Source organism: Opisthorchis viverrini (genome assembly GCF_000715545.1).
Source record: "Opisthorchis viverrini unplaced genomic scaffold opera_v5_56, whole genome shotgun sequence".
Taxonomy (NCBI): Eukaryota; Metazoa; Platyhelminthes; class Trematoda; order Opisthorchiida; family Opisthorchiidae; genus Opisthorchis; species Opisthorchis viverrini.
Genome location: NW_008751713.1, coordinates 1040054 through 1057298, shown reverse-complemented (window position 1 = coordinate 1057298; position 17245 = coordinate 1040054). Strand labels below are relative to the sequence as shown.

At 45.5% G+C, this 17245-nt stretch overlaps 1 protein-coding gene across 1 annotated transcript in view; it reads right to left on the bottom strand.

The window, feature by feature from the left end:
- T265_03807 (hypothetical protein) overlaps positions 1-152 on the bottom strand; it is a gene marked incomplete at both ends in the record, with an annotated part of 5173 nt that extends 5021 nt beyond the window's left edge. Inside the window, one exon of the mRNA XM_009168378.1 lies at positions 47-152. Coding sequence (XP_009166642.1) covers positions 47-152 — 106 coding nt within the window. The remainder of the gene's footprint in view (positions 1-46) is intronic.
- Between the last annotated feature and the right edge of the window lie 17093 nt (positions 153-17245).

Below are 17245 nucleotides of genomic sequence, written 5' to 3'. Positions count from 1 at the left end.
TGGCAGCTGAGCTGGTTGATTCTAGCCAGCCTGTCGTTTGTGTCACTTATCGGCCCAAAAAGGACCCAACCGAGTGGTGTTCGATTAGCGTAAGGCTCGTGTGGCCTGCCCGTTCGGCTTTCCAGCACCCAATGCGCCATCGGTACATCCATCCCGATCAAGAGGGATATTGGTTGGCTTCCGGCAGTCTCGTTCGGATCGTTAACGTCATATCATTTGGTGCGAATGGGCAACTCTGAAATGTGGATAACCTTCGTTGTGTTCGTAATAGCCTGCGTTATTGTCCCCTGAGTAAACTTCAGAGAGCACTGTGTCAATTTAGACAGCCACATACCATGCAACCGCGTAGCCGCAGGAGTCATGGATTCACGGATTGATACACAGGATCGCCGCTTTTGACCAAGTTACCCGGGTCGGTTTTGTTTTAGTCGTTCAGTGACTGTCGTTCACCTGAAATGCTTAATTGAAAAAAGGGGCTGAGTTTAGGTTTGAGTACATTTTCCACGCGGACCAAAAAACATCGATGCTGGAGATAATGTGTATTAAGTTTACCCCGGGGTCTATGTTATACGTCCCCCTGATGACGCTGAAAATTGCTTTTGCAGCATTGATGACAGCATCATAAATTTTGCGCAGAAATATTTTAGAGACGTTGCCGTTTTATGAAACATGGGCTGCGTTGTGTAATTACTGAGGTTTATCTTACAACCGTAGCCATTTTTATGCTCGATGGTTTCACCAATCCCGCCGGCACTGTCTGACGGTGTTTAATAGTTTTTCATACATTCTGTACATCCACGCCTTCCATCGCTGCTACCTGAGTATGTGATGATACTGCTGTTATTCTTACTGCATATGCTTTCTCGGTGCACTGTACACCAGCTAAAAGATACTGAATATTCTGTTGCAATAATTTACTCATTGCTTTATGGTGGCTATTGGTCTCCAATCACGATGGGTTTTCTACACATCTGACTGATGACCCTATATTGTATTGAGAATTATTTTTAGGATGCAAATACCCGGTAGTTTCTCCGCAATGAGAAACTGGATGCCGTTTGAATTTCTATCTACTCTCTTAGCAAATAAATCAGCCGTTCAAGTTTGCGACGATTACTTTCGCTGAAGTTACTTATAGCGCAGCGATTTCTAGTCAGGACAATTCTACAGTAAACACCATTTTTAACCAGGGGGTGGTAACCTGTGCAAAGCACTTCAGCGGTGAGCCGTGTTGCACTGAGTTGAGAATACTGGTCAGCTTCGTGCTGGCGCTTGCACGTGTTTCAATAGTTTCAGTTCATTATGCTGTGCACTGAAAGCTTATTCGAATGCGCAGCTCAGCTAGTGCAACCACAAAGAGGAGGAAGAATGCTGTGAAACTCAGCACGGAAATCACCAACGCTTTTGCGGGAAACCCTAGTGAAATTGCCCTAATCCAGAGCAATTGATCCATTGTTTCTTGTTCAAGTACACAAAACTAGCAAAGAGAAATTCAGTACAGATAAAGTTGAGTGCTTGACAAGTAAAGACAAACAGATATTGTCGGCCGGTACTCTCGTACTTTACCGAATAACCTAAAATAATGGAATTTCTCCGCGTACACTTACGAGTTTTATTTCACCGGCACAACAAACAAAGCAAAAAGAGGCAATCACTAAATGAACACATCGAACGACAGACTACCAGCTTGAAACTAGCAGATCTTAGACAGACCGAAGTAATCCGAAAGGATGAAAATCAACGGTCATCAGGACGTACATCAAACACAACTATGTACTCATGCCTCAAACCAGAAACATAATCCAGACATTTATTTGGAAGCCTCCAAGTTAATAAGACCCCTAGCGCAAGCGCATTTCTGCTAAAAGCCTATCGACGAAAAATGTTGACACACCAAATTACGACGCACCGAAAAGTTCACCTCCAACGTTGACAAGGTGATAAGCGGACCCCGTGTTAACACGTGCTTATGAGTCGGATAGAATGCTGCCTGAAAATGAGCAGTTCTCTGTATAGTACTCTCTGATTCGCACAACCATAAATTTGATTTATTTCTCACATTCAACACAACCCACGTGTCAAATTATTATCTAAGCGTCAAAAACAGTCCATGATGAGTGCGAGTCTGTGGGGCTGGTAGGGATATAGGTCAGTATAGCAACAACCGTTCAAAACGGCTGATCCGGTCAATGCAAGATGGAACGTGATCGAAGCCTATTGCGTGCAAAATATTGGAAAGTGTCCAAACTTACCGAGTTGTTTCAGTGCTGAGCCTGCTCGGTAGCTTCAGGTGATGACACAAAGCCTCAGGCAGGATGGTAGTCGGAAGTCGTCGAAAAAGATCTTGGAATCGAAAAAAACATGTCACCACCGTGTACATTGGACAGTAGAAATATATTTCTCGAAAATGGACAGTGTTTACGTGGGGCGAAAGCTTGAACTGCGATGAGGTCCAAAAAGTGATTCCCCAGCTTTTTGATAGATCATAATCTACACGATGCGCAAGGGCGTAGCTACATTGTAATCTCAACACCCATGGTAAGTACAGAGACAGAAAATCCACAGTCGATACAAACCGGAAGAGTTGACCACCTGAGGCTTTTCATAGTCGTATGTTGTGACAATCTGAAAGAATCTTCATTATCGAGCTTTGATCAACTGACGGTCACAAAATGCCCGAATGGAGCCAGTATTTGTAATGCTTTCCTCGAATAGGTTTGCGTAAACGAACGATGGCGAGAGCGGTGTCGTTTGCTTGAAATAGTAGTTAATAACATCAATAACAATGCTTATTTCGAAAATGTGGGCGGCATACCGTCAGAATGAAACATGACTGTGGGATTTGTAGGGGTGCGGATTGCGCAAAAATAAAGGAAAATATCATAAACAGTGGGGACCATCCCCAATGGGCATGAGGTTCGACTGATTCAAAGACAGAGCTAACTGGCATCAACTAAGGCTTAAAACCATTTCTGGCCATGAGTGACCTCGGGAGGTTTGGTAAATGGCCGGAATCAGAACGAGCAAAAGTTAGGATGGAGATGGAATAATTCAAATTGGGAGCACATGGCGAGTTTTGTTTCAAAACTGTGGTTTAATCTGAAAGTAAACAGACTCACTGGTTGCACTGTTATAGGGAAGTCAGTTGCAGTGGATAGGTTGGATGGGGCAAGGTGCTAATACTCAGGGCGACTCGTACACCGTATACGGATTTGAACTCTTGGAAGAGGCAAGCCGAAATTGCCACAGAAAAACTAGGCTGGTCAAATTTGAGCGAAAATTCATCGGGTACGAAAAAGCTCGTCCAAGAGACGGGACCCTATGAAAAATTTGCTCGTAGTTGTGACTACAGGCTTGAGTATGAGGGGTGTTGCGGTCGAGATTATGGTTAAAATAGCTGCGGGAACGCCATGTCACTGGATATGAGAGTGCCGTGTTACCATTGCACTGACATGCTTCGGTTTATGGACAGTCCCGTAACGGTCGTCAAGGGTGTCGCGATCGGAGAAGGGATACGTAGTTCCGTGGCAGCTGGTTCTGGGTGAGACGGGGATTGACAAAGAGAGTCACGTGGATCCGGGCTCATGGATAATTTTCTTTTCGTCGGAGGACCGTGTGAGTATAGACCGGGCAACTGCAGGCGACGTGTGAAGCTTGGGAAAAGTGCAACGAGAAAGAAATAGAATGAAACAGTAGTGGGTGGTGAGTGTCAGGAGGCATAAGGTACAACGATGTCAATAGAAAAAGATCTGAAAGGAGACGACAGCAAGCTAAATGGACCCAAGAAAGGTGAATACGCTTGCTGATCCTGAAGCCAAGTACTTGATGAGTCTGAGTAGGTGACTAGTTATAGGAAGAGAACTTTTTCGTCGACGTAGCTAACAGGAGGCTTGCTGCTGGACTAGTTGAGAACGGGCGGTAGTTTTGGCTCACCAAGACATCATGACATAGGGTTCTCGTTGTGCGGAAAGGGGGGTTAATGTTTGAAGTGACAATAGACAAGTAAAAAGCGGACAAGCAACAGCTTCCCAGATAACCGATAAGAATCGTAGCTTAACTGGGGTCTACTACGTCAAAATAACAGGATAGTAAGAGTAAGGATCACCAATCACCGAGTCACTGCTAGCAACTCCAGAAAACGAATGGCGCATGGCAAAAACAGCCATTAAGTGCTAGTTGTGACTGCTTTTATTCGTGAGATGATAGGTCATTTTTATTTTGTGCATTATATCGCTCTAGATGAAAGGGAAGAACGTTTGTGCTATTTTTGGATGATTAAATGAACTTTGGGTGGTGTGGCTCAACTGAGGCGAAAGTGACAACTCCTTGCACGCCGAAGTTAGCCATGAGCATCACACAGTACCCTCAAGCTACCCCATGCATAGATGTTTTTTTAAATTTTTTTAGAACGAACGGTTGGACAGCTGTCTTTCGCTTGTTTTTCTTGACGTTATGAAGCAAGTGACCACCTGGAAAAGGCCAATCCAGGTGCACAAAAACAGTAACTGGTCTATTTTTCGGTTATCCTGATTTAGGGGCCAGGCTCAGAACCACTGGCGATGGCCGATACACCCGTGCTACTATGGCGGTGGCGAGTATACGAACGCACCATGGTGCAACGTTACATGGCAACCCTCACTGCAGGGCGTACCCGTCCAATACACAAGGTTTTCATCCCTGGTGCATGCTACCAGATATACAGGGTGACAAGCCACCAAGCAGTCAGGATTGCGGTTTGCGCACTAATAAGTAACTCCAGCTAACGGACATTTTACCCGGTCAACGGGAGGGGGAAGCCAGGCCAGTAAAACAGATCAGACATTTCGAACAAGCAAACAGAGAACAGCCGCTGGAAGAGGCAAGTCGTGGAAGGAAATGAAACATCAACTACCTTGTAGGCTGTGGGGATGGAATGAAGCTGTTCAGAGCCTGTGCACTATGGCTAAACGAAGACGAAGCATTGGTGTGAACTTCTTTGCCATTTGATGTCGTTAACCCCACATGCACTGCCGAACGTTCTTCTTGAGTGTTGCTGGCATTCCTCGTGGATTGGTTCATGGACTGGCACACGGGATGCGAACTATTACAAATAATTTCCGGAACAGTTTCTTTCTGGTTGTTTAGCGGATTCCGTTCACCTTAAAGGCGGAAGCAAAAAGGACAGTAAAGTTTTTGCAAACCGTCTCATATACCCCAGTTCTTTCTTAATTTCCTGCTTGACTGGGGCCTTTAGCTCTCTCTATTCCCTTAACTGTATGGGATCATCGCCGTGGTGTTTGAGTAGACCAATTTAAGGTTAACCAGATGCCACAACCAATCAGCTTCTTGTGATCGTAATAAATATGTGCGCCGGGTAAATTGGGTCGTAGTATAAATATATCTCAATGATGGCGTCTTCTGTGGAGTTCCTGGCCAACTGGTCGTTAGTCCTGCTGCTGGAGTTCCAAGTTGACTCAAATGACAAGTCGGTAAGGGGAATAAAGTGTTTTGGCGTGCATAATAGCATACAATGAAATGGACAAGACATTTAATGAACCATGAGAACCTAACTATATACTTGATTTGAATCGAATTGAATGCTAACACTTTAATGCGCGTCAGCACTGAATTAGGCACTAAGTGTAACCTCTAACTGACTCAAAATACTCGTCGGGTCTATTATCATAATCATGAGACCCAGGGGAAAACGTTTTGATTGATGTCAGTCAGGACGATTCTATGCATCCCGACCTGCACAAAATCTCGTGAAAATCTTCCTCATCAGCGTACCTATGGTTGATTTTGTTTCGAGCGGTCTCTTGGTTTACAAGTGGCAAAATATTAACTGCCTCAGATTTTGACATCGAAGAGGCGATAACTTCGCATTCGCTGGACATATGCAAGTCTAGACAACCAACGTAGTATCGGATTGCCATCGGGATTCCTCGACGAAAGTGGGTGCAGCGGTAACACATGCTGTAGTTGACATTGCAACCTGCTCACTAACACCCTTTGCGTTTCCCGGTTACTAATCCGAGCAGAATAGGTGCCAGCTACCTGTCGAATATCACTATTACCACAACTTTCCGATTCTCCATTTTTGTGACCTATGAGGAGTACATGAAAGGCTCTGTGGGATTTTGATAATAAATAGAACCTTAATTTGGTTTATGTGCACTGCGACAGCGTTTTTTCAAGTGTTTCGTTCAGTCGCTCTCCGTCTGCGTAAGGTGTAACGTTTTTTTTAAATATAATCCCCGGCGACTTACACGGTCTCTACATGCACGTGATGAGTGTTGTTGACGCACATCAGCGATACCTAAAGCGTCATTCAGTGACTATGCATAACTATACAGTCGAAAATGAGGTATTTATTGTGCAGGTCCAATTTGTATGCGACGAACTAACGATCAATTTTTCCCTGGGTTGTGGTAATAGCATCGGCCCTACCTGTCCATTAGTGATCTATGGAATTTTATTTGTCAAAAGATTCGTTCCATGGGGAAAACGGGTTTTCTGTCTTTGCAGACATCCAGCCTAAAAGGCGGGTGATACGTTTACTAATCAGTAAACCGTCCAATAACCACCACACACGGTTAATTAACAGATATATATATATATATATATATATATATATATATATATATATATATATATATATATATATATGACCACAGGTCTGTTTTTACTAGTGTAAGTATTAGCGTGACTCGTAACTGACTGAATGGGCTGTCCCAATCTTAGAGCGAGTACGTCATGAGGTGCGACTTTAACAGAACGGAAATTCTGACGCAATGCAGAGCGATCCGTTTTTCTTTAATGTATTCGTCAACCTCGGTCTCTTAATTTACTTGAAAACAATGGGGATGGATTATCTCGTGACATCTTTTGATGGGTAGCTTCTTCACACAGTCGATTCTGTCAGTTTCCGAAAAGAACGCTCTCTTTATTTACAAACTGAAATTCGTATGCAGTTATGTTTACTATCTATGGATATTATGCTCAGATAAACCTGGGTCCATTCAGCGAAATGCCCAATGGAGCCTCTAAAAGTTGCATTACCCCTAAATTCTTTGAGTCACGCCATGACGAAGATTGTGGTTTGGCTCACTTGTTGACCTGTGAAAGCCTGACCTCTATATCGATGATATCCTCTTCGTTAGCCATATCATTGTGAAGCACTAGAAACATCAACGGCAACTTCTTAAAGTCCTCAATAGCGTTGCCCTGTAGTAACTGGAGCCAGGTAGTTAAAATAAGAAGCAGACGAAAGACATTGCTTAAATGGGCACATATGTACTGAGTTAAATAGGGGATGATGTCCTGAGTCAGCCTTCTCTGTTTTTCAAACTGCGTCGGTTCCAAAACTTAGGGTAATTTGATTGATCTTCGAAGGACGGCACCGAAGAGGAACCAGATGCTTGAGTACTATCAGGCTGACGTCCGATTGTTTCAGTCACATCATATGTTTTTCAGTCATATCTAGGTGTCCGGTGTCCCTATTGGATTCAGATAGGTTGAGAACGTCGTCAGCTGTACTCTGAACATCCGGGACTGGGCGCCTTAGGAACACGGTTTCTACTCTTCCTTCTCGGTGAGCAATGTGTGCATAACGTGGGTTGCAGTTCTGAAGGTCGACTTCTACTAGCGGTTGATACTTGAATGACATATCATCTCGCTGCAGCAGAACTGGAACAGGGATGGTCAACGAAAATGGTAACGATATTCGTTATTTTGAGCGACCTGCGTATTGAAACAAGCGTTCGTGTTGAGTACAGTTAGTGGTCATATATAGCTGTGATCAGAGGCTGTGTTGAGAATCAGGGAGTACCGGTTCCCCATGGGAAGGCGGAAGATTAAGATTTCAACGCTAAGCTCATTGATTTCAAGAGGATACCGTTGAGACTCCCAACCTGATGGTTACGCTATGAATCATAGCAGCACTTTTTTTCCAGAAGAAAGCTACTGACCTCAGACATGAACGATAAGCCTCTGTCGGAATGGATATGGGCGGGCATTCCGGACAAACATAAGATGTGTGTGGGACATTCAATCACAGTTGCTGAGATTATATCCGCACACGCAAATGCAAACGTGACCCTGGAGAACTCGCCAGTTATCGTGAGTAAGTAGCGGTTACGTGAATCAGACGGTAGAGAAACTCAGGCGTTCAAACGGCTGTCTACCGGAGAATCCCCAGTATCTTGGGTCCAGTTCGGCACACATTTCCTTAGGGAAGAAGTAACGTGCCGGACATCGTCGACGGAGCAGGGGAGATTCTCGCAGCGCACAAAACGGAAAATGCGGGTAATGCCTGGATGACAGTGGGAGTTATGGAGCTCCCTAAGTTGATTCTTGGTCCCCATCGAAGCACATGTTGTGCGACCGAGTGCTGGCGACATAATTGTTTTTGCCAGGTCGGCCCATGTCATCAATCCTCCACCGCTGTATTTTGTCGTTTTTCACCGCTGCACATGAATGTGACTAAACGCTGATCGGTGATCAATTTGAAGGGCCCTCTGAGTATATAGTGGCGCCGTCTCCTGATAGATTCAGCAATAGTGTAGGCCCCCTCGATGGCAGAGTGATTCTTCCAGTCCGAATTCAGTGTCCTCCAGATAAACGCTACCGGTAGTTAGTTTTGTCTGAGGGATGCGACTATAGCAACATCGGAGGCATCCGTTTAAACAACCAAAGGCTCATTATAATCTATTATAATTGGTGTGGCATTTTCTAGTTCGACGTCAGCAGTTAGAGGAAATGTTCCATTCTTTATCAGTTTGATCGTTGGCTTGTTCACTGAGCTGGGCCATTTGATTGCAAGCGTTTCATCACCAATCGAAGTGACATCATCAGTGCATAGCGTTACGCACCACTATGCTCCCTAATAACGCACTGGTGATGTGTATCAAGCTACAGTACGCGCTGTTTTGTTATATGGCTGTGAGACTTGGCCTATTCGAGCAGCGGACCTGAGACGTCTTCAGGTGTTCGACAATCGTTGTCTCAGAACCATAGCTCGCGTGGGTTGGTGTCGGCGAATCCGTAACGAGGCAGTTAGAAAGCGTGTTTTCGGTTGTGTAACGGGTACTTCCATTGAAGAATGTGTCCAGCACCAGAAGCTGCGTTGGTTGGGACATGTTTTACGCATGCCGAACCATCGTTTGCCGAAGAGAGTACTGTTTTCCATGCCCAATTCGGAGTGGCGTAAACAGAGAGGTGGCCAACCCATGACCTGGCAGAGGAGTATGAAGGAGATCACGAAACGCTTGGGTGCTGTCGGTGCTACTCGCCTTCCAGGATGGGGACCGCGTGATCCTCACTGTGCCTGATTGGAGACACTACAAGATATGGCTGCCAACCGATGTCAATGGCGTTCTTGTTGTCAGTTTCTATCCACATTGCTTGAGTGAATGTCTGGAGATGTAGGCACCTCGGAGTGATAGTGTTAAGCTAGTATTAGGTCCCTCCCCCATCCACCTTTATTCTTTTCTATACAATAAGGCTTTCAAATAAGTCATGGTTGTACGGGAGTGAAGCATTGGTGTTGAGCACTGATGTCATGCTGTCGATGATGATGATGATGATGATGATGATGATGATGACGATGATGATGATGATGCACTGGTGATGTCACCTCGGTCGGTGCTGAAACATTTGCGATCAAACCGCCTAGCTCAGCGAACAAGCCAACGCTACCTGAGCTACCTACGTTTTCCTCTTTATCATTTTATTGATTCCGTCAGAAAACGAAGATATTCCGTGGGCGCAAATGCGAACATACCGATGACGTGTTGCGTTTCCGTGGTAGTACGCGGAGGAGGTAACTGACGGATAGGTTCCATGCGTTCTGGATCGGACCTTTTGACACCTCTTGAAACCTAGGAGGCTGATAACTTTTATGGCAGTGGAGATTTTGTTATCGTTGGGCGCGATTACCTCATCATTATCAGCTTTATGTACCGCGTACTTGTAGTAAAGTAGTTGTAGCTGACAGTCTCGTTCACCGATGATTTGAGGGAGGTGTGTTAGGTAGCTGCGTATTTGAGGCGGGAGCTTGGATGTACGAGCACCATTGAGGGCGCGACTAGGTCATGTCTGACGTCTGTAACCATTGATGTAACCCGTCTCGGGGTCCCGATCCAGGAAGTCGGCAATGACCGGCGCAGCTGCGTTTACTGGTAATGGCTTTTATACTTCGGTACTAAGTTATTGTTTGACCTCCTCTGGCTCGTTTTCACCCTTCACGTTGTTGTGCGTGATTCCATACTTCTTCGTACCTCTTGAATCGATTGGAGGTTGAGTTTGTGTTGCCACAAATAGTCACATTGTCTGTGTAGGCGTGCATGCTTTTCAGCTTTTCAGAATTAACCATTATTGTTAATAGTTCGCTGAAAACATGCTACACCGTTTCTGACACCGCAGGGCATGTGACGAAACTGAAACAGGCCACCACATGCTTCGAATGCTGCAAAAGGTTTCTCGGATGCAGAGATGGGGACTTGATGGTAAGCAGAAGAGGTCCAATGTACTGTAGACTTCGTAGTGCGAACTTTCTTCAATCATTCTGTCCAGGCGTGGCAGAGGGTAAGAATCCAACTACAAGATATGGCTGCCAACCGATGTCAATGGCGTTCTTGTTGTCAGTTTCTATCCACATTGCTTGAGTGAATGTCTGGAGATGTAGGCACCTCGGAGTGATAGTGTTAAGCTAGTATTAGGTCCCTCCCCCATCCACCTTTATTCTTTTCTATACAATAAGGCTTTCAAATAAGTCATGGTTGTACGGGAGTGAAGCATTGGTGTTGAGCACTGATGTCATGCTGTCGATGATGATGATGATGATGATGATGATGATGATGACGATGATGATGATGATGCACTGGTGATGTCACCTCGGTCGGTGCTGAAACATTTGCGATCAAACCGCCTAGCTCAGCGAACAAGCCAACGCTACCTGAGCTACCTACGTTTTCCTCTTTATCATTTTATTGATTCCGTCAGAAAACGAAGATATTCCGTGGGCGCAAATGCGAACATACCGATGACGTGTTGCGTTTCCGTGGTAGTACGCGGAGGAGGTAACTGACGGATAGGTTCCATGCGTTCTGGATCGGACCTTTTGACACCTCTTGAAACCTAGGAGGCTGATAACTTTTATGGCAGTGGAGATTTTGTTATCGTTGGGCGCGATTACCTCATCATTATCAGCTTTATGTACCGCGTACTTGTAGTAAAGTAGTTGTAGCTGACAGTCTCGTTCACCGATGATTTGAGGGAGGTGTGTTAGGTAGCTGCGTATTTGAGGCGGGAGCTTGGATGTACGAGCACCATTGAGGGCGCGACTAGGTCATGTCTGACGTCTGTAACCATTGATGTAACCCGTCTCGGGGTCCCGATCCAGGAAGTCGGCAATGACCGGCGCAGCTGCGTTTACTGGTAATGGCTTTTATACTTCGGTACTAAGTTATTGTTTGACCTCCTCTGGCTCGTTTTCACCCTTCACGTTGTTGTGCGTGATTCCATACTTCTTCGTACCTCTTGAATCGATTGGAGGTTGAGTTTGTGTTGCCACAAATAGTCACATTGTCTGTGTAGGCGTGCATGCTTTTCAGCTTTTCAGAATTAACCATTATTGTTAATAGTTCGCTGAAAACATGCTACACCGTTTCTGACACCGCAGGGCATGTGACGAAACTGAAACAGGCCACCACATGCTTCGAATGCTGCAAAAGGTTTCTCGGATGCAGAGATGGGGACTTGATGGTAAGCAGAAGAGGTCCAATGTACTGTAGACTTCGTAGTGCGAACTTTCTTCAATCATTCTGTCCAGGCGTGGCAGAGGGTAAGAATCCAGATATGTGATAGTGTGGCTGTAGTCAACAACTATCCGGCGTTTGTGATTGACATTCTCGGTAACCAAATGTGAGGACTAGATGGTTTAGTGATTAGAGCACGAATTTACCGACCGGAATGTTCCTGGTTCGAACCCGATCTCTGCTTCCCGGCTTCCCTCGTCGGGGCTTGGGGAACCTGGCAGTATCCATTGTATTCTTAAGCAAGTAGATTGAGAGTTTAGAATGTGTCCGGGAACCAGTTAGAAGATGCTCCGGGCTGTCGAAGATAAACGACGTTTTACATACCTAAGAACAAGAGTGGGTGAGCTGAAATGTATAAACAAATGTTCACGACAACTATATAGGGTAATCATAATAATAAGCAGACAAAAATCATGACAAGGTTGTCGTTTTTCAGCTCCGTTTTCTACCTTATGTATCGCACTGATTTGTTGAAATGGTTCGTGACTATCGTTATTTTTAGATTGGACCGATTGTTTGCCTTGTTAGAAAACTGTCGAAATGCTTCCCTGCGTGCTGCGGCTGCGCAGCAGCTTGGTGAACTCGTTCAGAACCTCCCATCGAATTTGGAGAACGTTTTCAACCGGGTATGTTTCAGCTCCAAATATTGTTGTATCTTGTTCATTGCTGTTCCATCAGCATGTCGCTGTATTGTGCAAATGGCCTGATTTCTGTTTCCAATAATTCATGGCTTCTATTACAAAGTCGAATATTTTGGGTTTGTAAATTCGAATAGCGTCCAAATATAGAGATCACGGTCCGTAATCTACTCTTACGATCCGTCCGAATAAAGTTTATAGCTAGCTAGACTGGGTGATGCAGCATAAAACCCATTTGCTATACGCCCCTCTACAGTAGATAAACTTAAAAGCCAGCTCTTTCCAGTTTCCACACTTATTTTTTAGTTTTATATAGCGAGTGGCGATATCGAATTCGGCTTGAAACTCCTTTCGTAATGATCAGTTGAGAGCCCCTTGTTTGCTGAAGGCATTTGATGCACATGAGGAATTATACGTAAGAAAGCTACAAATTTCTTCTGGTCTTTTAAATGCACGTGTTCATCATCATCGTCGTAGATATCATGACATCGGTGTTCAATACTAATGCTTCGTTGCCGTACAACAGTGGTTTACTTGAAAGCTTTATTGTGAAGAAAATAAGAGTGGACGGGGAAGGGACTTAGTGCTACCTTACTACAATGCTTCTGAGGTGCATGTACCTCCAGACACTCATCCAGGCAATCTGGATAGAAACTGACAACGTAAACACGATGGACGTCGATTAGCAGCCATATCTTGCAGCGTATCCAACCGGGCACAGTGGGGATCTTGCGGTACGCGTCTTGGAGGGCTAATGACATCGACTGTACCCAAAAGTGTCGTAATCCCTTCCATACCACTCTGCCAGATCAAGGATTGGCCATCTCTCTGCTTCTGCCACTCTGAACTGGGCGCAGAAAACAGCACTCTTTTCGGTAAACGATTGATGGCATACGCAATACATGGCCTAACCAACGCAGCTTCAGGCGTTGTATGTATTCTTCAATGGAATTACTAGTTGCACAACCGAAAACTCGCTTTCTACTAGCCTCGTTGCGGATTCTCCGACACCAACCCACACGAGCTATATTTCTGAGACAACGATTGCCGAACACCTGAGGACGTTTGAGTTCCGATGCTTGAACAGGCCAAGTCTCACAGCCGTACAACAAAACAGCCCGTACTGCACTCTGATACACACATCCCTTGCTATTCAGGGATATACCGCTTTGACATCATAGATGTCTCAAATAAGCAAACGCTACCAGAACTTTGTGGATTCTTGCACTGACCTTATCTGTCTCACTACATTCAGAACCAATGCAATTTCCAAAGTACGCAAAACGCCGCACAATTTTGAGTGCAGCTCCCTAGGCTTTAAGTGGAGCTTTCAGTAAATGCATGTCCAAGACTATTAACATACACTTGTGGGTGCAAAATGCATACCACATAACAGGATAATTTCGGCCAGTTCTGTCCAAAAACACATGCGCCTTCTCCTTCTCTTCGATGATGAGAATGATGTCTACATATTCCAGATCGACAAGGTTTTCGTCGTACGCTATTTGAATACCGGAGTTTTTGGAGACCTTTCAACGTTAATTTCATTATTTCATCGGTCACGAAGTTAAAGAGGAATGGAGAGAGTGGGCATCCCTGACGGACACCGCTTTGTGTGCGGAAGCTTTTGGAGAGCTCTCCGTACACTCTCACACGTCCGGATGTCTGAGAATCCAAAGAACTTAATATGTTTACAAGCTTCCTGGGTATTACTTGGTGGACAAGTGTGGTCAACCGAGTTGAATGCGTCTTGGAAATCCAGGAGTACTAAAATTGTGGGTCGTTTGTACATATGGCGTTGTGTGACGGAGTGTGAAGATTTGGTCAACTCAACAGCTATCCGGCCGGACTTCCGCTTACAGCTCTCGAGTGAGTGTTTCATGAGCCACCATAAGACAACTAAGCACAAGTGACGTCAGCAGTCTTATTACGGATGGGTCAAGCTGAATCCCTCTGTGGTTGCCACACTCACTAGGGGTGCCTTTATTTGAAAATAGGCACTCTCACCGACTCCCTTGTTGTCCGGGACAATCTGTTTTTCCTAACTGTGGGCAAACAGATCAGACAAACGCTAACTGAGGACTTCAGACCAACTAGGAGGTCATCCGAACGAGAAGCTCGGTTGCGCTTGAGGGAACATATGTTTTCATAGACGTCCGAGGCCATAGGTGGTTCTACGTTCACTGTCCAGGGTTGTACGTCAGCTGTAGGTTCCAAATGAGTGGTAGCTGGTGGCCACGATAACTGTGTTTCGGAGTGTTCGGCCCGTCGGTCGAGTCGCTCTTAATTTAAGATGACCACTCTATTGCGAACCTTGATGGTTTCGCTCCCAGGTGGCTTCCGGAGACCGATCAACTGAAGACGGAAATGTGTCTGACAGAGTCTGTGCAATAATATCAATGTCCCGCCTCACGTCTGCTAATTAGCTTCACTTGTGGCGTCAAAAATCCATATAACTAAGTCTCAAGGGTCGCGGTTACCAGGCTGCAGATAGGGTTGTGTTGATGTATGGCCACGAAACGTGGTCTCTGCGGACGGATGATGTGCGGCGTCTTCAGGTTTTTACCACGGATGCCTCAGAGATGTGTTCTTGTTTTGGATAGCATCAACGTATTAGTAACGAGATAATTAGAAAACGGGTATTCAGTCGTGCAGCAGGTACTTCAATCGCCGAAAACAACCAGCGCCACCGAGTGCGATGGCTCAGCCATGTTGAACGCATGCCGGAAGAACGTCTACCGTCTCCTTGCCTCCTGCGGAATGGCGGGAACCGCGAGGTGGTCAAATTATAACTTGGTAGAAAGGTGTGAAAGTAATTACTAGGAGTTTGGGTGTCATTGATGTTGTACGCCTTCCAGAGCGGTGTCCCCGTGACCGTGCCGGCGCTTGGTTGGAGACATTACAAGAAATGGCAGCTGTTCAATGCCAGTGGTGTTCGGGTTGTCAATTTCTTTCCAGATTGTCTTATTGAGCACTTACAGGTGTGGGCACCACAGAATGCTTGCAATAGGTCAGCATTAGGTTTGTTCCCTCACACACTTTTTGTCATCTTTTCACTCCAATGATTTAAATATAATTTTATGAACTTTGTAGTTGTACGGTGGTGAAGCATCAATGTCATTACTGATGGCTCAGTAGTTAGAGTTGGAATATATTAGCTGTCATGTGTGTGGTTCGAACCCCGACCTCTGCAGCTCGACTTCTTTCTAGACTCGGGCAATATGACAGTATCTCAGCAGTCGTGCTTCTTTCTGGTGGCATGGCAGTTAGGCACTGAAAGGGTGTTACAACTGAATGTCAGTGTTGATGTTGCTGTCTCTGATGGTGATGACGCCGTTGCGGGACACAATATGACCAGCTATTTCGGAAGTTAGTACTCCATAAAAACAGTACAATCAGCACACAGCTGGGCAAACGTTCACCATTGTCCGTACGTACCGAGTCCAATCCAAGTCGGCCACGTAATCGAGTCTCAGGTGTGCTAGTCATACCCACTTTTGTATTTAGATATCCGGCAACCACAGGGTATTCAGGGCATCGTAAAACTTGTGTCTGATGGTGATAAAGCTACTGTCAGTTGGGGCGTAAGACGTGACAGATTGAGATGGATCAACTTCCCGCTTGTTGGATTCCTTCACAGAAGTTGCCAGACGAACGGCACACAGACGACTACCGGTATGCAGTCAAGCAAGGATCCTTCCGCCCGGTGAAAGGACATTAGCAACCCCCGCACATCCTGCCGCAGCAGCCTCAGGATCACCAGAGGTGCGCACCTGGAAGCGAGTGGAGGGCGATGGAGCGTTTAGTTCGACCACTGTGCTTGCGTCTTGAATTACTGCCTCTGATACACAGCGCACCTCAATGTCAAGCAAGCCCATTGTTAAAGCAAGAGCGGCTTGTTGACCTGCTTGCTTCAGGGTGTGGACATTAAAGGCACTCAGATAGACTGGACGTCAAGGCTTGAAGACTGCCTTCGATATGCCTGAGGAGTTCGGCTCTGGATGTCGCTCAGATATCGCTTGCAAATCCGATGCAGCACGAACGGCGTCATCAGTTTTATGTGCTGGGCCTACGAAAAGATAATTATTAATGGGGTGTGGCGAGGGGGATAAACAAAGTATGTGGAAGAGAAAGGGAGAGGGCGTCAGCAGTAACCTGTTTTCGCTTACTCGCCCTGCTGTATGTAGCAAGTCAGGCGACCCGGCTGATCGTACTAGGTATGCCAGTGGTGTTCGGGTTGTCAATTTCTTTCCAGATTGTCTTATTGAGCACTTACAGGTGTGGGCACCACAGAATGCTTGCAATAGGTCAGCATTAGGTTTGTTCCCTCACACACTTTTTGTCATCTTTTCACTCCAATGATTTAAATATAATTTTATGAACTTTGTAGTTGTACGGTGGTGAAGCATCAATGTCATTACTGATGGCTCAGTAGTTAGAGTTGGAATATATTAGCTGTCATGTGTGTGGTTCGAACCCCGACCTCTGCAGCTCGACTTCTTTCTAGACTCGGGCAATATGACAGTATCTCAGCAGTCGTGCTTCTTTCTGGTGGCATGGCAGTTAGGCACTGAAAGGGTGTTACAACTGAATGTCAGTGTTGATGTTGCTGTCTCTGATGGTGATGACGCCGTTGCGGGACACAATATGACCAGCTATTTCGGAAGTTAGTACTCCATAAAAACAGTACAATCAGCACACAGCTGGGCAAACGTTCACCATTGTCCGTACGTACCGAGTCCAATCCAAGTCGGCCACGTAATCGAGTCTCAGGTGTGCTAGTCATACCCACTTTTGTATTTAGATATC